Here is a 23,933-nt window from a genome sequence, read left to right as displayed (position 1 = left end):
TATATCTTAATGCAGCTATGTGTAAGCTGTTGCATCACTGGTCACTTGAATAGAAGCTAGAGAATCTCATACTTTCTTTCACTGTATTTCATGTGTTCCTGCCAACAAAAATGTCAAGCCCGTGCGAACTGAGAGGCCACGTGCCCCTAATATTTTTAAGCCAAGTGTATTTTCAGTGCAAAAAGTAAGGTTCTTTATAGCAGAAAAAGGTTCTTTAGATTATTAAATTTTCTAAAGAAATATTAATTTCTTTAGAAAACCAAAAATGGTTATTCTATGGAATAGTCTACACTCACTGTCATCCATTCAAAGATATCCTTAGAAGATAGCAGACGTGAATTGAAGCTCCTTTGTGCTCAGATCTGTAAAAAACTAATTAAGCCTTTCAAGAGATTATTCCGTTTCTTTTCTCCAAATATTCATTCCCTGCAGGATGAGAATCTGGTCAAGGGCCCAGTATGTGGAGAGCAGTCTGGTGCTGCTTGGTCTTGTAACGCTGGCTCTGTCTCTGGGCAGTTTCTCAAGTAGAGGACAGGTTTGTAATATTCTCACAAGTTTTTGTGTAATAAATCTAAACCCACGTCTCACTAGATTTATGTTAAAAACAAGACAAACTGATTTTGCTGTATACTCTACTTCACAGATTAAAATATAAGAAATGTTATAGACTGCTCTTAGCATAGATGTTGATCTCCATTGGTAATTTTCTAAATGAACACTTTATTTGCCAAAGGAAGAGGGTGTTGCCTCTAACAGTCTAGAGGATGGGCTGGAGGTGATCACATACTGGTGGGGAGAATGGACAAAATGGACCGCCTGCACTCGTACCTGTGGAGGAGGCGTCATGTCACAGGAGAGGCACTGTCTACAACAAAGGTCAGTGGCTATCACACAAAACATCAGATCATCACATATTACATTTTATAATACATTTTATAAAGCTATTATAAAAACACTGTATATAATGTATCTATATAAAATATTGGAAATAAATATTGGACAGAACACATGCTGGGTTGTTGTCAACCAACAGTTGGGTTAAATGTTTAAGGTGTGAAAGGTTCGACCAAGTTGGGGTTGAACCTTTCACACCTCCACCAGGAATGAGACATAATCCTTATTATTCTTTTGTTTTTATTCAGCCATTATAAAACGTTTTATTCAGCCAGACAATAAAACGTTTACCAAGCCACATCGCTTCAATCCCAGTACACATTTACCCAACTATTATCAAAAGTATTTCTAAATAAATACAACAAAACATTTTCTTGTGACCTTACATGAAGTATTATGATAAAATGCATTATGAAGAAGAATTGGACTTGTTCTGCAGGTGCATTAGAGCTAATATTAGCATCATGCTACATAAGACAATTTATGAGATTAATAGTACACTTTTACTCAGAACTCACTTTAAACCACCATCGAGTGTTTGTAAGAACTTCCTCTTGTGATCACATGTGTATATATAGGCTACACTTTGGGCGGCCGCGGTACATTATAAAAGTAGCCCAAAAAACCGCGACCCACGGCTCTGTAATTTTTCCCGCGACTGTATTTTCAAAATAATTGAAAATAATAATCCCCAATTGTGCGGGGAAACTGCGACCCTGGCAACACTGGTTCCTTGTACCCTTATCACATGAGTATACATCTCTCTCTCTCTCTCTCTCTCTCTCTCTCTCCGCATTCGCTTCACTTTTGTCGAGCCTGGCACCTTATAATCACACAATCCCTGCGTCCCAACGTGCATACTATACACCCTGTCTGCCCTAAATAGTATTGAAAATTACTAATATCACACAGAATTTAGGATGATAGTGTGCACATTGGGACACAGGCAATGATTTCCTTCCGCGCTGCGATGACGGCAAAAAGTTGGGGTCAAACCTTATCAAAAGATTAAATTGCTTTAAAAAGATTTTAACGCCTTAAAATTTTTAGATTAATCACATGCGTTAACGCGTTAACATTGACAGCCCTAATATATATAAACACTGCCCTCCAAAAGTTTGGAAACACCCCTGGCAAAGTGTGGTTTTGGACGATATCAGCATAAATCCTTATAATTTTTGGGGGAAAATACATTAAAGTAACTTGACATTATCATTGAAGACCAGCAATAAAACATAATAATGGCAATATGTACATGTCGAAGTCAGACATGCCCCTTTGCCAGCTGTGATGCCTGGTTACTGGTTTAAACTTGGCCCAGGTTTTTAAAATCTTTTTGGGTCAGCACACCTTAATACTGTAGCTTCAACAATTGATAGCCAATTCAAAATCAATGTTTAAATAAACTGACAGCTCGGATGCCCAGATTATGCAGAGCTGTAATAGCTGCTAATGGTGGATATTCTGATGAATCGAAAATTAATTTGTTTTCTATGTAGAAACTGTTTATATAATAAAATATGTTTTCGTAGTTTGTGTTGTCCCTTATCAGTGCAAAATTGTCACAAATTAAAAAGGATTCATGCTAATATTGTCCAAAACCTCACTTTTCTAGGGCGTTTCCAAACTTTTGGAGGGCAGTGTATAAACTCTAAAAAATGTATATAATAAAAACACTGTATATAATAATCTGTTCCTGTATATAAAGCCAATAAGATTTAACGCAAGAAAAATTCTATATGAATAAACCACTCACCTGCAAAATACTGCAATTTATTAGCTTGCTAGATTGTATGAAATCCCAGTTCCACCACATAAGAAAAAAGTCATGCTCTAGGCCAGGGCAGTGCAAACTCGGTCCTGGAGGGCCGGTGTCCTGCAGAGTTTAGCTCCAACTTGCCTCAACACACCTGCATGTTCCCTTCCAGGAACTTCGAGCTGCGTCGAAACGCATATGGGAACGCCTTCAGCGTGACCAGGCTCTGAATATGATGTGTAATCAGTCAAACAAGGGCGAGGCGTCACGGGCGGGGTGACGTCACGACCAGGAAGTATAAAAGCACGTGCGGCGGAGCCAGCGTCAGCTTTTTGTCATTCAGCGAAGCGCTCTGTGTGTGTCAGTCTTATTTACTGTTGTTTGTCCTAGTTTTAAGTGGAAAGCATTCAGTATCATGCCAAAGCCAAGGGCAAGCTCAGGGGTGAAGCTTTCAGACCACGTTTTAAGTCGTGTGTGCATCCTTGCCCTCGCTATATCACGAGCGAGGACACACGCGATTTGTGCGTGGTCTGCCTGGTTGCGGAGCACGCAGAATCGGTCTCCGCACCCGGAGGGCTCTCTTCGAGAAGGGAGCCTTCGCGAGCTCCCCACGCGGTGCCGGTCCCACTGCTGCCGAGGCAGAGCGGCGGCTGCACTCGTGGGGCTCGCAGGCTGATCTGGCTGGCGAGTGTGAGACGGGCATGTCCTTATCTCCTCCCGTATCCGCCAGATCTGGCGCCCCGTCTCTCGGTGTGGAAGCGATCTCTTCCCCCGAGACGAGGGCTCAATGCTTCGTCTCTCTTCCTCTGAGGAGGTTGATGTGACGAGCGTTCACGAGGTTTCGCCGCCTCTGTCACCCCAATATATATAACTATGAGCTTTGTAAGCTGCAGTGTTTGCACAAGCACAAAGAGAAAAATAAGCTGGTCCCGCTTCTGCCGTAAAAAAGAGAGAGAAAAAAGGCAGAGCGGCAGCTGCGCTCGCGGGGCTTGCAGAAAAAAGAAAAAGAAAAAGAAAAAGGCTGATCTGGCTGGCGAGAGTCAGACGGGCATGTCCCTTTCTCCTCCCGCGCCTGATCTGGAGCTCCGTCTCTCGGTTCGGAAGCGGTCTCTTCCCCCCGAGACGAGGGCTCAACGCTTCATCTCTCTTCCTCCGAGGAGGTTGATGTGACGAGCGTTGATGAGGTTTCGCCGCCTCTCTCGCCCCAGTGTGAGGAGCTACTTCTACACAGGAGCCTTCCGATTTCCCCGATCTCCTCACTGAGGTGTCGAGATCGCAGGTGAAATCTTTTTGTCCCGGCCATTCGTTCCCGCGGGAACTGAATGAGCGCAGGTATGCGGCGATGCCGCGGGTTGAACAGACGCTTGCGAGCTATCTGTCTCCCTCTACGGCATCGCCTTTGAAGGCTCCTGCTCTGCTTACAACATCTTTGGTGGGCAGAGGGTATGCGCGCTCTCTAAACTCAGGTGGCTGCTGGGCGGGCGCAGCCTCCTCCGCATACCAGCTCCTCGTGCAAAAGGTCCTGACGGGCGAGCCCCAGGACCGCGGAGGGCGACCCCTACTGGGGTGGAGCGGTTTGCACCGCGGCACACGGTGACCGTCTCCCCTCGGTGCCCTCTGGGGATTTGTCTGTCAACCCTGCAGTTCCAGGGCACAGCAGGTCCCAGCGAATGTTACTCTCAGGTTCTTCCGCCTGTGATTTCAGCGGGCCTGAGAAACTCGCCTCAGCCGCCAGATTACGCGTCTCATTCCGGTGCGCCGCATCGAGACAACGGTCTGGCCGCTTCTCTGAACCCAGAGGTCAGTCTCGAGAGACTGATTCCCTTAGTAGATCGTTTGGCAGCCTGGCAGCGACTGCCGAATGTGTCTCTTTGGGTCCTGCGGACGGTAGAGGCTGGCTATTCCATCCAGTTCGATGGGCCACCTCCGCTGTTCAACGGGGTCTGTGTGACTACGGTCCGCCCCGAGCAGGCTCTGGTCTTGGAACAGGAAGTCGATACTTTGCTGAGGAAGGAAGCCATCGAGTTGGTTCCTCCTCACGAAGTCCACGCCGGCTGCTACAGCCTGTACTTCATTGTTCCAAAGAAGGATGGGGGTCTGAGGCCCATACTGGATTTGAGTCTTCTGAACCGCTCAGCCAGAAAGCTGAAGTTCAAGATGCTCACTGTCAGGCAGATCGTGTCTCAAATCAGGTCCGAGGACTGATTTGTCACGACAGACCTCAAAGATGTCTATTTCCATGTACCCATCCTTCCCTCTCACAGGGAGTTCCTGAGGTTCGCTTTCGGGGGCAAAGCGTATCAATATCGGGTTCTTCCCCTCGGCCTAGCACTCTCACCCCGCACTTTCACCAAGTGTGTGGATGCGGCACTGGTCCCGTTGCGACTGCAGGGCATCCGCATACTCAATTATATCGACGATTGGTCGATCCTCGCTCAATTAGAGCGGGCGGCTATTCGGCATCGAGGTGTCGTTCTCGCCCACATGAAAGATTTGGGGGGTTAAGACTAAACGCCAAGGAAAGTGTGCTTTCTCCAGCTCAGAGAACCACTTATCCAGGTGTAGTGTGGGATTCGACCACGATGCAGGCTCGTTTGACCCCTGCTCGGATCGAGTCGATCCTCACGGCAGTCGAGAGAGTGTGAGAAGGCCAGCCATTCACTGTCAAGCAGTTTCAGAGACTGCTTGGGCTCATGGCAGCTGCGTCCAGCGTGATTCCTTCTGGCCTGCTGTACATGAGGCCCCTACAGTGGTGGCTCAAGACCAAGGGCGTCTCCCTAAGGGGAGACTCGCTCCGCGCTTTCAAAGTGTCACGCCGCTGTCCGTGCCTTAGACATGTGGAGGAATCCTTGGTTCTTGTCCCGGGCCCGGTGCTGGGAGCTCCTTGTCGCCGCGTCTCGCTAGCGACGGACGCTTCCCTCATTGGTTGGGGTGCGGTCATGAGTGGCCACCCTGCCCTCGGTCTGTGGAGTGGTCGCCACCTGACGTGGCATATCAACCAGCTAGAGATCCTAGCTGTGTTCCGTGCGCTCAAGGACTTCCTCCCAGACCTAAGAGATCACCACGTGCTGGTGCGCACCGACAGCACGGCAGTGGTCTCTTACATCAACCACCAAGGAGGTCTGCGGTCACGCCCCTTGTATAAACTGGCACACCAGATCCTTGTGTGGTCCCAGGGCAAGCTCCTATCACTGAGAGCTGTGCACATTCCTGGGCATCTTTATGTGGGAGCAGGCATCCTGTCGAGACAGGGGCCGAGGCCCGGGGTATGGATGCTTCACCCCGAGGGGTGAAGCAGATGTGGAAGGTTTTGGCCAGGCACAGGTGGACCTCTTCACCACTCGAGAGTCAGCGCAATGTCCCCTCTGGTTCCTCCAGCTCCTCCGGGACTGGACACTATGGTACAGACGTGGCTGAGGCTCCGTCTGTACGCCTTCCCCCCGATCGCTTTGCTCCCGGGAGTTCTGGCGAGAGTGCACCGGGAAGAGGTCAGTCTACCGTTGGTAGCGCCGTTCTGGCCGGGCCGAGTATGGTTCTCGGACCTGATATCTCTCCTCGACGGCACCCTCACCCAGAGTTATGGAAGCTGTGGATGTGGCTCCTGAGGGGGCACAACTCATAGCTTCCGGTCTGTCAACCGAGGTTGTCGAGACCATCCTCCAATCCAGAGCTCCCTCAACGAGGAAACTGTACGCCTTGAAGTGAAGGCTCTTCACTTCTTGGTGCGGGGACCGCCATGCTCGACCCAGTCAACTGCCCCGTTGGTGCAGTACTGGAGTTCCTGCAGGCCCGTTTCTCCGCAGGGGTAACCCATTCCACTGTTAAGGTCTACGTGGCAGCTATTTCATCATACCACGCCCTTATTGGTGGCCAGTCAGTGGGTAGACACCCCCTAGTTACACGTTCCCTCCGTGTTGCGCTGAGGCTGAGGCCTCCGGTACGATCTCGCGTCCCTACGTGGGACCTGGCTCTGGTTCTGGAGGCTCTGTGCATTGCACCTTTCAAGCCCATTCAGGAGATAACTGAGAGACTCCTCACTATCAAGACCGTTTTCTTATTGGCTATCACCTCTCTGAGGAGGGTGGGTGACCTTCAGGCCCTGACTACGGCCTCTATTCACTTTGCGCCCGGTTCGGCGAAAGTATTCCTCTACCCCCGCGTGGGGTATGCTCCGAAGGTCCCATCGGTCGTTCCACAGCCGGTCGTACTGCAGGCCTTCTGTCCTCCTCTCTTCGGGGAGCCAGACCAGGAGAAGCACAACCGTATGTGTCCAGTGCGAGCACTAGACGCATACATCCACAGGTCCTCCCTGTGGAGAAAGTCGGACCAGCTGCCCGTGAGCTATGGTCCGCCTAGGAGGGGTCTTCCTGCTACGAAGCCCTCTCTTAGTAGGTGGATTGTGGGTGCCATGGCTTTGGCATACGAGGCCTCTGAGCTCCCCCCGCCGGTGGGAGTCAGAGCGCACTCAACCCGAGGTGTGGCGGCCTCCAAGGCCTTCTGGGCAGGTGTTCCATGCAGGAAATCTGCAACGCAGCTGGGTGGTCCACGCCCCTGACTTTCGTTAGGTTCTATGACCTCGACATCGGAGCCACTCCCGGCTCCTCTGTCCTTTCGTCCTGACACCAGGCAGGGACTTGTCAGTCTGGCGGCATTGGTATCTCGTTCCCATATGCGTTTCGACGCAGCTCGAAGTTACTGCAAGGGAACGTCTCAGGTTACGTATGTAACCATGGTTCCCTGAAGGGAACGAGACGCTGCGTCGCGTAGCCACACTTCCGGCATCCCTGCCAGCGCTTGCTTCATGGCTTGAAGCTGACGCCGGCTCCGCCGCACGTGCTTTTATACTTCCTGGTCGTGACGTCACCCCACCCGTGACGCCTCGCCCTTGTTTGACTGATTACACATCATATTCAGATCCTGGTCACGCTGAAGGCGTTCCCATATGCGTTTCGATGCAGCGTCTCGTTCCCTTCAGGGAACCATGGTTACATACCTAACCTGAGACGGTTTCTAGTATGCCTAGTAAGAGCTTGATTACCTGCTTCAGGTGCGTTTAATTATGGTTGGAGCTAAACTCTGCAGCACACCGGCCCTCCAGGACCGAGTTTGGACACCTCTGATCTAGTAATATTTAAGATATAAAATCGTGAAATTATGAGCTAGTTGAAATTACGACATTCTGTCAAAAGTCAAATTTATGACATACTATATAAAAATGTCAGAATTATAAGAACATGAGACAAAGCGTTGTCTCTGTGACATTCCATACAAAGAGATAAAAAGTCATGATTATAAAAATAAAATAAAATTGACATATGTAATAATTATGAGATAAAAAGTCATAATTATAAAAAGTTTAAATTATAAGATAAAAAGTCATTTATGACATACTAAGTCATAATTATGATATAAACTTCAAATTTATGACATACTAAATCATAATTGTGAGATACTGTACTAAGCAATAATTGTGCCAAAAATGTTACTTATGTTTTATTTTTATCCAATTTTTTGTTTCAATTTTGACTTATTATCTCAGAATTTCAACTTTTATATGTCATAATTATGATTTATCCCAGCATGATTTTTTTGGGCATCCATAAGTTAACCTACTCAAATTCAATGTTTTTGTTCCATTTTTCTAATAAATTCTGAGGAAAAAAAAGGTTTTGGTTTTAGTTTTCTTCCTTGAACCATTTCTAATCCTTAAATTTAAATCATGTAATTTTTTTAAGCACTAGGAAAAACTTTTTGAGTGTAATGAATGTCCCGTTGTATCCAACTGCTTCTAAACTAAAACAATATCTTTCAAAGAAAGAAAACAACAACCGGTAAAGACAACATGACATGCACAGGCAATGCAAAGAAGTATCATCTCTGCAATGCAAAGGTCAGCTCACAGTATCCGTATTTCCTTTCCTCTCTCACACACATTCACAGTGCATTTGGACTGTCTAACAGAAATGCATCCCAGATGCCTGACTTGACAGCGAGCCTCACGTTCCACTTCCACCTGAGGCTTAACGTTAATTCATGCATAATTTGCTTTTTTTTTTAGCCAGTTTTAATGTCTGTTGCAACCAAATAGACTGTAAAGTGAGATTTAGTTGCATCCAACTTACTGCCTTTCTGTGAATTACAGGAATGTCCTTCTTCAGGAAGGAGCTTCAGAGAAGAGCAGTGCTGGTCATTCAACTCTCAGGTTTACAATGGAAAAAATTACCACTGGAAACCTCTCTATCCTGGTATTAACCCTTTTATTTAACGAAGCTGTGCTGTGAAGGTATTATTTATGTTAAAACAATGAACTCTGTTTATATTCCTGTAGATGACTACGTTCATATCTCCAGTAATCCATGTGACTTGCATTGCACCACCTCTGATGGTCAAAGACAGTTGATGGTGCCTGCACGCGATGGAACATCTTGCAAGTACAGCAACTACAGGGGCGTGTGTGTCAATGGGAGATGTGAAGTAAGTGGCTTATTGCTGTAAGATTGATCCTTATGTTACTTTTCTCAGGCATGTGGCAAGCTTATAAGCTGATGTGTACCTTTGCAGCCCATTGGATGTGATGGTGTCCTCTTCTCCCCCAACACTCTGGATAAATGTGGCATATGTCAGGGAGATGGGAGCAGCTGCAGTCGCATTACTGGAAACTTTCGCCGTGGGGCTTCTAGTCTAGGTAATGTCGGTTTAGTGTTTGGTTGCATATATTCATATTCAATGGTTCTGAGTAAATTCATCAAGGAACCAATCCTAATTAAGTGAACTCTTTCTTCAAAAGGCTATTCTTTCATAACTCAAATCCCAGAAGGAGCATGGGACATCCAGATTATAGAGAGGAAGAAGTCTGCAGATATCCTAGGTGAGCAAACCTTTGAATGGCTTGCACGTTCAGCGAGGAGCGTCTCGCTGCAGAACACAAGATCCAGGGGGCGTGGTTGGTTCCAGATCCAACTCCTCCCACCTTACATATACCTAAACCTACCCATTTCCACCCCCTGATCCCTAAACCCACCCATCTCCACCCCCTAGATTTGGATCCAACCACGCCCCATGGATCTTGTGGGCTGCAGCGAGCCCTATTGCGTTCAGGTGTGTGTAAGACTTTCAGAGTATGACGATACTTATATCTGCAATATCAAGCGTTTCCATGACACAGAAGATAAATCTGTGTAGTGAAACCTACAATTGCCTTAGTAATAAGTGTTATTGTTGACTAAAACTTTTAAAGCTTAATTAATTGGTTTTGTTAATAGAAATAAAGCTGAAATAAAATAAATAATAAATATTAACTGAAATAACTAATTGAAATAAGTTTTTGTTGAGCTAAATTGTCAAAACTGCAATAAAAATAAATTACAAAAGGGCATACAAATGACTAAATTAATGAAATGAAAAATTAAATGAAAAATTACAACAAAAAATTGAAGCTAATTCAAAATATACAAAACACAGGCTTTATCTACATGCTTGACATTTACCAGTGATGTTTGGTTCATTAACGATTTGTTCGTGGAGTGACGTGACGAATTAAAGATTTGGGAAATAAACTAGTCATGTTTCTCATAGTTTATAGATTTTGAAATTGGGAATGTTTTTATGATCAAAGATTGCATTGATGGATGTGTTTGGGGAGTTTGGCTAGTGAATATATAACATTTTAACTCTGCTCAAATGAATGAAATGACTAACAAACATTAGTTTTTTTTTGCTGAACGAGATCAAACGAGAGAGTCAATAAAATTATCCCATCATTATATCTCACCCTTGTTATTTTCCAGCTGTAACTGACCAAGCAGGGAACTTTTTCTTCAACGGAGCATATAAAGTGGACACCCCTCAGAACTTCCATGCAGCAGGGACCATTTTCAAATACCGGCGGCCTACTGATGTGTATGAGACGGGGATCGAGTACATCGTGGCAAAAGGGCCCATCGATCAGCCCATCAATGTTCTGGTACTGTAGCCGTGGTCCTCTCTTCGCCGCCAAGGGCTCATGGGTAATCTCACTGGCTGGCTAACCATGGCTTTGACTTAGTGCAGGCCAAAGGTCTAATGGTTCATTCTGAGTAAATGGTAACGTTCTAATGCATTGTCCCAGGAGGAATGACTATTTCACTTCGCTCTGGGTTTATGGGACAAATATGAGATGACGCAGTATTTCAGAAATGGAAATATTGTATTCTAGACATCCTTCAACCTCAGTGCCCTTGCACTGATTTGTGCAGCATAAATATTAACTCTGGGAAAGAGCAGTCCAGAATGTTTGTTTCCTGCAAGTGTAAAATGAGATATTATCATAACATATTTCTAAGAATTTCCTCATAATTGCTGGACATGTCTCTGTCTTGCCTCAAAGGTCTGGAACCAAAATGGCCAAAATCCTTATATCACCTATGAGTACACAGTGATGAGGGACTCTATGGCTTCTGTCTCCCAGCCCCCCATTTACACGGGCCCCCAAGGAGGATCCAGTCTGGTGTCTGTGGAGATTGGGAGTGTTTTACATCTTAATGAAAGTGTGTATGATAAGACAAGCACTGGGCCACGAGCTGTTGAAGGACAAAAGCCTGGCCAGGAAACCAATGAAGTGTATGAGACGGCTAACACTGACTGTCAGCAGGATGCTAACACACAAGTCCAGTATACAGGTGAATATCTTAATCTGCTCTGTATATGTCTGTAAATTCCTGGCAAAAAGTACCTTAATGTAGCTCCATTCATTTTATTTATTGGCATTATAGGGTTTCATATAATGAGGAATCAAATTTGAGATTGCATTAAATGTTTTTATGTCTATTTGTGGCACATTTACTTATTTAGAATCTTAAGGCAAAAAAGTGAAAAGTTAGAGCGAGACCCTTGGGACGTGTTTTTGCTCTTATTTGGTTTGTGTGTGCCCCCCCAAATGTTTTCTTTTTCATATTTATATGTTTCAGAACATTTATTTATTTTATTATCTTTTATTATCTAATTCAAAACCTAATGCTATTATGACATCCTTCAATTAAAACTATAGACCTGTGTAAATCATAGAATTATATAGTATAATTCAGATGTACACTGCCATTCACAGTTTGTAAGATTTTAATGTTTTTGAAAGAACTCCAATAGGCTTACCAATTGGTTGCATTTATTTAATCAAAAATACAGTACAAACAATAAAATACTGAACTATCACAATTTATTACAGTTATTATAATTTAAAATATCTGTATTTTATTTATTCCTGTGATGGCAAAGCTGAATTTGCAGCAGACATTCCTCCATTCTTTAGTGTCACCTGATCCTCCAGAAATCATTATAATATGCTGATTTGCTGATTCTGATACATTGATTTCTTTAAAAAAAAAAAGTTTTATTTAAAAAAAATTACCTTAAAATGACCCAATATTTTTGCCAGCATACGCTTTCACAGTATCTGAAATAAGTGGAGAACAGACAAGTCAGAGAGAGTACTTGGTTCACTGGGCAATCATTAGTGAGTTAAAAGGCCCTTTTCTACTGGCCCTATAGAGTCCTTTATAATGCATCAGCCACAGAAAAGATTAGATAGGAATTATGAAAAATTCAGAGAGGCCTGAAATCTTCCCTCCACGGAAGTCAGAGAATTAAGGCTGTTTGCGTTTGCTGTCTCTCTGACATTAATAATTATATATGAGGTTGGGTGTCCTGATGAAGGTTGTTCCCCTGTCTTGCATTATAGTCTATGATACCCTAAACCCTTGAATCCTCTTAAATGAGTTGCTATCAGCATGATCCATTTAAAACCCAGAGTTTGTTTTAGTTTGATACTGACCAAGTTTTTGGGATCTATTTCAGATGTACCTTAACAGGTACAGCCCTCAAGCAAAATTATTTTAATCTTTAATGAAAAGTGAATCTATCTTTTCTTTAATGAGTCAAACCTTCTTTGTGTTAAAAGAGGGGAACTGCAGCTGGCCCAGCGGAGTGGGGGGCCCTGGCGTAGCACCAATCAGCAGACCTGCAGAGGACATGGTAAACTCTGAAAACCTCATCTGGAGAGTGCTGCTGGGAGAGCGGATTGGGTCAGATGGTGTTCTTGTGAACATCTCAACCAATCAGCTTCTTACTCGTAGAGATGGCTTGTCCTCTGAAGGCCCACTGGAGTTAGACTACAGCAGTCTTGAGCAAGCAGGTCTTAATGGCTCACTGCTTGAGTTCACCCTCGGGCAACGGCAAAATGACACAGGGGACTTCCTGCTCCAAAACAGAACTGTTACAACCATTTTACGCAATCGCAGCAATCGCACCAGGTAAACATGATCATGTACATTACCGTTCAAAAGTTTGGGGTTGGTAAGAAGGTCTCTAATGCTTACTAAGACATTTATTTGGTCAACAATTTGTTTTACAATTCAAAAGAACTGTTTTCTGTTTTCATGTATCACAAAATGTAATTTATTTCTGTGATGCAAAGCTAAATTTTCAGCAGCCATTACTCCAGTCTTCAGTGTTCTAACTTGAAGTCAGAAAAGCCAGCATGCTGGTTTGTTAAGTGATGGCATAACTTAAAGTTACTGTTCCAACTCTACATTATGCAAAGCTAACAACAGCTAAATCACAATTTTAAGTCTTTAGTCAGCTCATTAGTAGCTCTGGTTGAGCATGATGCTAGAAACCTCGAGATCATGCCAATGAATCAGTGGCTATCTTTTATCAGTTTCGAATGCTAGGAGTAGGTCTTAGCCCTCCACCCTGGCATGCCAAAGTCATGCTGGACAGGCTCGGGTGGGACAGCCCTGCTCGTGGGAGAAAGGAATGTGCTGCAGACTCAAGCTCTGGCTTGGTTTTTTTGTTAACGTTCTCTGAGACATTCAAAGAGCACCGAGGGGAGACAGCCAAGCAGAGACTGGCGGGATTGCATTCCATCATATTTATAATTCATGCTGGGTTCCCTCCGCCACGTCCAAACACTGCATTACCAGCCTCTCTGCCAGAGATCATAAAGAACATCTCATGAAATGCCCTTACTCGTATCCGAAGGAGAAGAGAAAGATTCCAGGTGGAGAGAAGAAGAAAAGGCCTGAATGTAAGGAAGACGGATTGTCTGAGAAACATAATTCAAGATGTTTTGTTATTTGTGGAAAAAAAGTCCCATAGATCACTCGGGTACAGACAGCGCTTGTCGCATCAGATAAATCCCAGGAATTTATCACGAGGAACAAATTTTATTGGCTTCTGTCTAGTTGAAGGAATGCGCTGTTTTCCAGCTTTGACATTAAGGTAATGAGTGTGACCAGGAATGGTAAAAATGTTAGTGGTTTTATGACTGGAGTGTCAGTTTGTGTCTCGGCATCAACAAACATGAATGGCCTGACTAATACGCAGTGCAGGTGGCTAAACTGTGGTCTAGTCTAAGATGCTCTGTTTTCTTTACTGCAGGAATAACCAAAGGCTCCTTCAGAAGAACAAACTGAGTGCTGCTGACATGTACCGCTGGAAGTTGTCCTCACAGGAGCCCTGCAGTATGACCTGCTCGATAGGTAATCGAGGCATTGGAACTTAGTCTCTGTGCTGCAAACATCCACACATAAACATTCCTCATAACCATGCTTGTTTATGTGGGGGTTTATGTGTATACGATACTTTTTTCTCAAATAGGTGTGTCGAAATCACTTGCCATGTGTGTGCGGTATGACGGCATTGAAGTGGATGATGTTTACTGTGATGCTTTGACTCGACCAGAGCCAGTTCATGATTTCTGCATTGGCAGAGAGTGCCAACCCAGGTGCGTGTGCAGCAATTGCCACAGAAATGCAGAGCAAAAGTATGGAGCCACACAGAATATCACACAGAAATTAAAATCCTGTCATCATTTACTCACTCACATGCCATTCCAAAGCCATAAGAATTTGGTTAATCTTCAGAAAACAAATTAAGATATTTTTATTGAAACCTGAGAAGTTTCTCTCCCTCCACTGAAAGCCTAGGTAACAAAAACCTAGAAAAAGGTCATAAAGGCATTGTATAAATGAATCCAATGAACTGAGCGGTTTAATTGGAGTGAAGAGATACAGTATGATCGTTTTATATGATGAACAGATCAAGTTTATACTTTTATTTACATCTAATGATTCACACACATACTGTACATAGAGCACATCACATACGATAAACACAGAAGCTCAATTGTGTGTGTTGCGTGAGAACCAATGAGGTTTGCTCTATCATGTGATGTATGCACAAGCTTTTGTGTTTACCATATATGATGCACATTATGTATGTGTTATGGGTTATGGGTTTAGAATGACATGAGGGTGAGTAAATGACAGAATTTTCATATTTGGGTGAACTTTGTTCCTACAACATATCAATCCTTGGCCACATTTTATTAATTTGTTCCCTCAATTTATCTTGGCCATATTGCACTTATTTATTCCCTCATTTTAATATAGCTAACTCGTTGCCACAATTTAACTAAAACCAGGGAACAACTTAGTACAAACCTGATTCCAAAAAAGTTGGGACACTGTACAAATTGTGAATAAAAACAGAATGCAATGATGTGGAAGTTTCAAATTTCAATATTTTATTCAGAATACAACATAGATGACATATCAAATGTTTAAACTGAGAAAATGTATAATTTTAAGGGAAAAATAAGTTTATTTTAAATTTCATGGCATCAACACATCTCAAAAAAGTTGGGACAAGGCCATGTTTACCACTGTGTGGCATCCCCTCTTCTTTTTATAACAGTCTGCAAACGTCTGGGGACTGAGGAGACAAGTTGCTCAAGTTTAGGAATAGGAATGTTGTCCCATTCTTGTCTAATACAGGCTTCTAGTTGCTCAACTGTCTTAGGTCTTCCTTGTCGCATCTTCCTCTTTATGATGCGCCAAATGTTTTCTATGGGTGAAAGATCTAGACTGCAGGCTGGCCATTTCAGTACCCGGATCCTCCTTCTACGCAGCCATGATGTTGTAATTGATGCAGTATGTGGTCTGGCATTGTCATGTTGGAAAATGCAAGGTCTTCCCTGAAAGAGACAACGTCTCGATGGGAGCATATGCTGTTCTAGAACTTGGATATACCTTTCAGCATTGATGGTGCCTTTCCAGATGTGTAAGCTGCCCATGCCACACGCACTCATGCAACCCCATACCATCAGAGATGCAGGCTTCTGAATTGAGCGCTGATAACAACTTGGGTTGTCCTTGTCCTCTTTAGTCCGGATGACATGGCGTCCCAATTTTCCAAAAAGAACTTCAAATTTTGATTCGTCTGACCACAGAACAGTTTTCCACTTTGCCACAGTCCATTTTAAATAAGCCTTGGCCCAGAGAAAATGCCTGCACTTCTGGATCATGTTTAGATATGGCTTCTTTTTTGACCTATAGAGTTTTAGCCGGCAACGGCAAATGGCACGGTGGATTGTGTTCACCGACAATGTTTTCAGGAAGTATTCCTGAGCCCATGTTGTGATTTCCATTACAGTAGCATTACTGTATGTGATGCAGTGCCGTCTAAGGGCCCGAAGATCACGGGCATCCAGTATGGTTTTCCGGCCTTGACCCTTACGCACAGAGATTGTTCCAGATTCTCTGAATCTTTGGATGATATTATGCTCTGTAGATGATGATAACTTCAAAGTCTTTGCAATGTTTCTCTGAGAAACTCCTTTCTGATATTGCTCCACTATTTTTCGCCGCAGCATTGGGGGAATCGGTGATCCTCTTGCCATCTTGACTTCTGAGAGACACTGCCACTCTGAGAGGCTCTTTTTATACCCAATCATGTTGCCAATTGACCTAATAAGTTGCAAATTGGTCCTCCAGCTGTTTCTTATATGTACATTTAACTTTTCCGGCCTCTTATTGCTACCTGTCCCAACTTTTTTGGAATGTGTAGCTCTCATGAAATCCAAAATGAGCCAATATTTGGCATGACATTTCAAAATGTCTCACTTTCAACATTTGATATGTTGTCTATATTCTATTGTGAATAAAATATAAGTTTATGAAATTTGTAAATTATTGCATTCCTTTTTTATTCGTAATTTGTACAGTGTCCCAACTTTTTTGGAATCGGGTTTGTACAATGTGGCCACGATTAACCTAAAATAACCGAACAAATGAGTTTGTTCGGTTGTGGAAAGAATTCCTAATACGTATCCATAATTCCACAGTGCGGGGCTTGGTAGAAAAGACAAGAAAGGTAAAGAAAACCAAACAAAAAATTAAAATTCTGCCATCATTTAGTCACCCTCATGTCATTCCAATCATTTTATGATGTCCCATGAATAGTGGTACTTGACACAAAACTCTTACTGTGGTTTTTATGTGTAGATGGGAGGCAAGCAGCTGGAGTGAGTGTTCTCAGACATGTGGAGAAGGTTTCCAGTTTCGTCTTGTTCGTTGCTGGAAGATGCTGGCTCCCGGCCTAGACAGCTCTGTGTACAGTGACCTCTGTATTGAGGCACAGCTAGAGCGCCCCCCAGAGCGCCGGGCCTGTAAAAGCCCCACTTGTGGTCCTCAGTGGGAAGTAGCTGAGTGGTCAGAGGTAGGTTAAGAGCTCATTCAGTTAAGCCTTCATTACAACCTCCTTACACCGTAAATAAATAAAGTTTTAATCAGTGTTTTTGTCTTGTACGGTAAAAATTCCCAAACATTTTCAAGTTCAATTTATATGAATAGCAAAACTGTATGATATAAGAATTGTTTTTAAAGATATATGTTGAATTAGGTCCTTGCCACATTGGCATTTTTTGGTCTTATTTGACAATACTTTTTTTACATTTATTTTTTAAAACAATAGAGTAACAAAGCTACATTTTATATAAAGCATATTGTCTGAAAACAAGTCTTATCTTTTGTCTTTTGTTTGTTATGCAGTGTCCAGCTAAATGTGGTCGCAGGGCTCTGGTTATGCGAGAGGTCAGATGCTCAGATGAAACCCATGTATGTGATGAGGCAACTCGCCCAGCATCTTCCAAAAACTGCACCGGCCCTCCATGTGAGCGCCAGTGGACAGCATCTGAGTGGGGACCGGTGAGACGCGAACTCTGTCAAATTTTGAAATGCACACGTTATGTCTGACAGTTTAAAAATCTTTAACACTGTTTTAATCAAGCACAATGCAATAAAGCAAAAAGAGACATTCAAAGTGATATTGATATGAAACAGACAGTGACAGGAAGTCATTTATTTTCAATAGAGTTGGTGATTTGAATTAATGAGTGACAGCAACTGTTGCTGATGCGAAATTGAACAGAGTTCAACTTAGTGTTGTTTTAGGATCATTAATGGTCACACTTTAGTTTAAGGTCCAATTCTTGCTATTAACAAACCATTAACTATGAATTTTGCCTTAATAAACTCCTAATTTTCTGCTTATTAATAGTTAGTAAGGTGGTTGTTAAGTTTAGGTATTGGGTAAGATTAGGGATGTAGATTAAGGCCATGCAAAATATGTGCTTTATAAGTACTAATAAACAGCCAAAATGTTATTAATAGGCATGCTAATAAGCAACTAGTGCATAGTGAGAATTAGTCCCTATACTACAGTGTTACCCCCTTGACATACTATTATTAGTAGTATTTACTATTATTAGTAGTGATTTTAGCTACAGTTTAAGCAATGTTGTTGTTTGTTTTTGTCATTTTTATTAGTTTTATTTTAAATGTCTATTTAGTATTTCTTAACCTTTATTTATTAGTTTTAGTTTATTTAGTTTTTTATATGTTTTATTTCAGTTAATGATTATTTCATTTCAAGTCAACAAAGTACAGTAGATCTCATTGGTCCAAAATCACGCTCCACATAACTTAAAGGGCTAGTCCACCCAAAAATGAACATTTTGAATGACTTTTTCTGCAGAACACAAAAGAAGATTACTTAAAGAATCTCAGTAAGTAAACATCATTGGATCCCACTGACTTCCATTTTTATGGGAATTTCTCAAAACATATTTTTGTGTGTGTTTTGCTGAAGAAAGAAGGTTATATGTTTGGAACTAAATTATTATGACAGAATTTTAATTTGTGGGTGAATTAACCCTTTAATATCAAATGTGATTCTTATTAGGAGTGATTGCATGACATTAAGCTATACATTTCAGTGTAGACAGACAAATTAATATATATTGTTGCAGCTGGTTAGGACATGATATAAAGCATTTTTTTGTATAGTGACTGTCATAGTAAGATCAGAGAAGAGGCAAGACATTTCATGTTTCATATGTTAAAAATGTTATTCTTCCATTTCTACCCAGTGTTCAGGCATCTGTGGACATGGAAAAACAGTGCGGCATGTGTACTGCAAAACACCAGAGGGCCGAGTGGTACCTGAGTCTCAGTGCTCACCTGAGAACAAACCTCTGGCCATTCATCCCTGCGGAGACAACGAATGCCCTCCACACTGGCTGGCCCAAGACTGGGAGAGGGTGAAGATGACACTTAGATGTTTTGAAAATGAATAATTTGTCAATATTTGTCCAGTAATCATTGTCTTCTGCCTCCCAGTGCAACACAACATGTGGACGCGGTGTGAAGAGAAAGACCGTGCTGTGTGTCAGCATCACAGGTGGGAAGGTCCAGATCAACGAGGACGAGGAATGTGACAGCAGCAAGCGACCAGTAGATGAGGACACCTGCTTTGAAAGGCCTTGCTTCAAGTGGTACACAACACCATGGTCTGAGGTGAAACATTTAAACGCATACAACCAGTATTTATGTCTGTCAGACAGCTACCCATGTAGGAATTTACAGTAAGCTAAGTGAGTTTCCTAGCTTTCAAGATACAACACATTTTCTTCTTGAGCCTCTCTGTCCAGTGAACCTTCCTAAGTTCCAGTGTACCTGACTGTTCTTTGTCCTTGCTTGTACTTAACTGTTTCTCAGTGCACCAAGACTTGCGGGGTCGGTGTGCGAATGAGAGATGTGAAGTGTTATCAGGGAAGAGAGCTTGTTCGTGGATGCGACCCTTTGACCAAACCTGTTAACAAGCAGACCTGTGCACTCCAGCCTTGCCCCACCGAACCTCCAGGTGTGCCTTAAACAGTTCACTTGAAAAATACAATTCTGTCATTATTTTTTCACATCGTTCTAAATCCGTATGCTGTTGTTTTTCCACTTTTTATTGTACGGTAGTCAACATTTGAAGGGAATCAAAAAAGTTAATCAAAGTTGTCCTAAAAAATGCTCTATAACTTCTTTTTCATTTTTGGTCACATGACATGTGGCATATGTCATGTCATCAAAGTGCCTATTTTAGTCCTTGTTATTGCATTTATTATATTTATGATTTTGTACATGTTTGGAAAAACATGAAAGTGATAAATGATGGCAGAATTTTAATTTTCGGGGTAACTATCCCTTAAATATGAAATATGCACTTGGAATTTTACATGTTATAGTAGCCAAACATGTGCTATAGAGCCAGAGAAATCATAAATAACATGAATTTAAACTCCTTTATTGCTTCTCCAGATGAAAACTGCCAGGATCGTCCCACCACCAACTGCTCGCTGGCTCTGAAGGTGAATCTGTGCAGTCACTGGTTTTACAGCAAGGCCTGTTGCCATTCTTGCCGTAATCTTCGAGCTTCCTAGCTAGTCTCCACATTCAAGCTTTCATCTGTTCATGTCATCTGCAATGTGCTTGTTCAAGGATTGCAGCAAGGGAAGTTTGAATCAGTAATTGTTTATATCTTAAGCTAGCTCCATAAAACTGCATTACTGTCAGCATTACAAAAATGATACCTACTTCATGACAATGTCCTGTAATTGTGGGATACAGTAAGGAAATATTAAATTATTTGATTATTGCTCAGAGGATTATATTGCATGTCTTAAAAGTATTTATTATTCATCAGGTTTTATTGGACATTTATTATCTGGCAGTGGCAGAGGTCGATACTGAATGTTACCTCTGGCTGAAGATGGCTGATTTAGTACTGTACATCCAAACTCAAGCCACTGCTGGCTCTTACGCTCTACTGTTTACTTTATCCGGTTTAACTATTGCTAGGCCTAGGCTTATGTTAATTTATTGGTCACAGCAGTAGTTTTATTGGGTTCTCTCATTCTGTATGTATCCAATTCATTAATTTTTGTATTTCATTCATTTGATTTTGATTGACAATGGATTTAGCAGAGCTTGACATACCCAAGTCATTCTGTCCTTGTCACTGAGTGAGTCCTGACACTTGAACGTGCTATAGTTGAAAATGTATCTGATTCATGTATTGTTTCACTAAGACACACTAAACCTAATGTATTGTACTACCTTACCTCAAGTACAAAAGGCAATCAAATGTAAGTCATTTGGTTTTCTTGTAGAAAAACTTTTGTGTACCTCTCAAAATATTATAAATAATAAATATTATACTCCAACGAAATGCTGTGGTTTGTGTTGTTTGGTTGGATAGATTGTGTAAAAAATGTAAAAGATTGGATGACCAATAATTTCCTCCTATTAAACTCAGATAAGACAGAGATATTACTTATTGGACCAAAAAACAGTACACAGAATCTCTTGGATTACAATTTACAACTAGACGGATGCACTGTTACGTCCTCTAAAGTCAAAAATCTGGGTGTTATATTAGACAGCAACTTGTCCTTTGAAAATCATATTTCCCATGTTACAAAAACAGCATTCTTCCATCTTAGAAACATTGCCAAGCTTCGAAACATGCTACCTGTTTCTGATGCAGAAAAGCTAGTTCATGCATTCATGACCTCTAGACTGGACTATTGTAATGCACTGCTAGGTGGTTGTCCTGCATCTTCAATAAACAAGCTACAGATAGTCCAAAATGCAGCGGCTAGAGTTCTTACCAGGTCAAGAACATATGATCATATTACCCCAGTTTTACAGTCTCTGCACTGGCTAACTATTAAGTTCCATATAATTTACAAAATATTAATACTTGCCTATAAGGCCCTAAATGGTTTAGCTCCTGCGTACCTAACTCGGCTTTTTCATCATAGCCGGTGACTTCAACCACGCAAACTTAAAGACAGTTTTGCCAAAGTTCTACCAACATGTGAACTTTGCAACAAGGGGAAACAACACATTGGACGTTGTTTACACAACAGTAAAGAACTCTTACAAGGCTGTACCCCACCTCGGGTACTCGGACCACATCACTGTTATACTAATCCCAGCATATAGACCACTTCTCAAACTCGCCAAACTGGTTCAAAAGCAGATCACAGTATGGCCAGACAATGCCACCTCAGCACTACAGGACTGCTTTCAGTGCACAGACTGGAACATATTTAAAGAGGCAGCCACATAAAACAACCACACAGATCTGCATAAGTACACTGAAACTGTGACTGCTCACATCATAAAGTGCACTGATGATGTGACAGTCACCAAGACCATCACCACACGTGCAAACCAGAAGCCATGGATGACAGCAGAGGTTCGTGGGCTGCTAAAGACCAGAGATGAAGCATTCAGATCAGGAGATAAAGTAGCCCTCAAAACAGCAAGAGCCAATCTGTCCTTGGGATCAAAAATGCAAAACGGTCATATGCTCAAAAAAATCAACAATCAATTCACAGACAGCAGTGACACACGGAGCCTGTGGCAAGCCATTCAGACCATCACTGACTACAAGCCCCCACCATAGGCCTGTGATGAGGACACATCCCTCCCCGATGCACTCAGAGGACCTCAGAGGATGCCACGCTCAGACAACATACAGAATTACCAAATTTGGCCATAAGTTAAATATATTAAGGTTCTGCAATATATAAATATATTGTGGAAACTTAATTTCCTGTAGAGCTGCTTTACAACGATTTGTATCGTAAAAAGCGCTATACAAATAAACTTGAACTTGATAGTTCTAGCACGAGTTTTAATTTAATTTACATTAATAAGGTGCAAGTCAGTGTTATTTTAGTATTACTGATTTACCGTTTTGTTGATATTTTAGATTTAATTATATTTCTATAGTTTCAGTTTTCATCTTAATTATAGGCAAATGTTTAGTAATTTTGTTGTGTTTTTGGTACTCTTATTCGTTTTTTTATGTTGATATTAATGTTTAGATATTAATCTTTCAGTAAGATTCATATGCATAATTGCCATCATATATAACACCCAGACAAACTTTTCTCTTGTTTGATGTTTTTAATTGACCAATTATCCTTTTTTCTGCACAAGAACTGATGCCACCTGCTGGGCAGCAGACAACATGTGCCGTTAAATATGTTCATTTATCACACCATAAGAGCTTGAAACTCGATCATTAAATCCCCACACAAAAAAATGGCAACATTAACAAATATTGCATTTATCAACAAATAAAAAAGATAAAAGACAATAACAGATCATTTTGGTGACTTCAGAGTTATTTTTGATCAAAATCAATGCAAACTGAGTGGCACTAAACACAAAGATGAGAATGCAGAGAATTATAAAATCTGACAGTTAAATAGATTACACAAACAAACACACAGCTTCACAATCCTACAATAAAAACTATGACTGCATCTGGTGTCATCATTTCCCAAATTAAATATACCATACATCCACACCATTTCATCATACCAAATATATCTTTTCATCGTCTATTTCACTACAGCAGTAAATATCTGTGATAGACAAAATTTTACTCTCCAGTTCACATGCCTTTGAAAAGCCCTATTAGTTACATATATATGTAATAATAACATATACAAATAATAAAGCAAATATTTTTATTACACACGGTCAAGTTAATATAAAGGAATTTTCCTTATTGATTTTTGACAGGTGCTTCATTTGTATTTTTAATTATTTATTGCATTTTTTTGTTTTGTTTTTGGGTTAAAAGATACAGTGTATGATAAGGTTATTATAGTTAAAGTAAACTAAAACTGAAACCAAACCATAAAAAACATTATTTGAAATAGAATAAAATATATATATATATACGACAATTCTCATTTTGATTTAGCTTAACTTGATGTACTTAATTAAATGTAGAAGTGAAATAAAAATAATACATTTACATTTATTAATTTGGAAAACAATTTTTTTTTTACAAAGCTACTTACAATTGAGGAATACAACAAGCGATTTACCATAAAATGGAAATATACAGGAGAAGTGCCTGTTATACAAGAAATGAAAACAATGAAATGGAAACAACAGCAATAAAGACTAATAGTATCTCAATGATACTAAAATCACACTGGTGCATGACTATCCTTCTGAATATATGAATGAATGAAGATGATGTATAAAGCATTGGGTACAGAAAGCAGCATAATGAAAGTGAATCACAGAATACTTCAGGTGAATAGGAGGTG

The 23,933-nt window shown here is 41.6% G+C and overlaps 1 protein-coding gene across 1 annotated transcript; it reads left to right on the top strand.

Annotated features, from left to right (window-relative positions):
* Window positions 1–433: 433 nt before the first annotated feature.
* LOC306871216 (ADAMTS-like protein 2) lies at window positions 434–20,231 on the top strand (the record flags this gene model as incomplete). Its single annotated transcript, XM_079418995.1, has 18 exons — window positions 434–535; window positions 734–880; window positions 8,469–8,540; window positions 8,793–8,895; window positions 8,979–9,124; window positions 9,212–9,335; window positions 9,438–9,518; window positions 10,438–10,613; window positions 11,016–11,307; window positions 12,582–12,933; window positions 14,063–14,163; window positions 14,282–14,408; window positions 16,969–17,182; window positions 17,515–17,670; window positions 18,894–19,064; window positions 19,144–19,320; window positions 19,522–19,666; window positions 20,110–20,231. The coding sequence occupies 18 exons, from the start codon at window positions 434–436 to the stop codon at window positions 20,229–20,231; spliced, it is 2,808 nt and encodes a 935-aa protein (XP_079275121.1).
* Between the last annotated feature and the right edge of the window lie 3,702 nt (window positions 20,232–23,933).

The sequence above is a fragment of the Barbus barbus genome, assembly GCF_936440315.1.
Source record: "Barbus barbus genome assembly, chromosome: 6".
Taxonomy (NCBI): Eukaryota; Metazoa; Chordata; class Actinopteri; order Cypriniformes; family Cyprinidae; genus Barbus; species Barbus barbus.
Note: the sequence above shows the minus strand (reverse complement) of the source record. Positions and strands in the feature narration are given on the sequence as shown.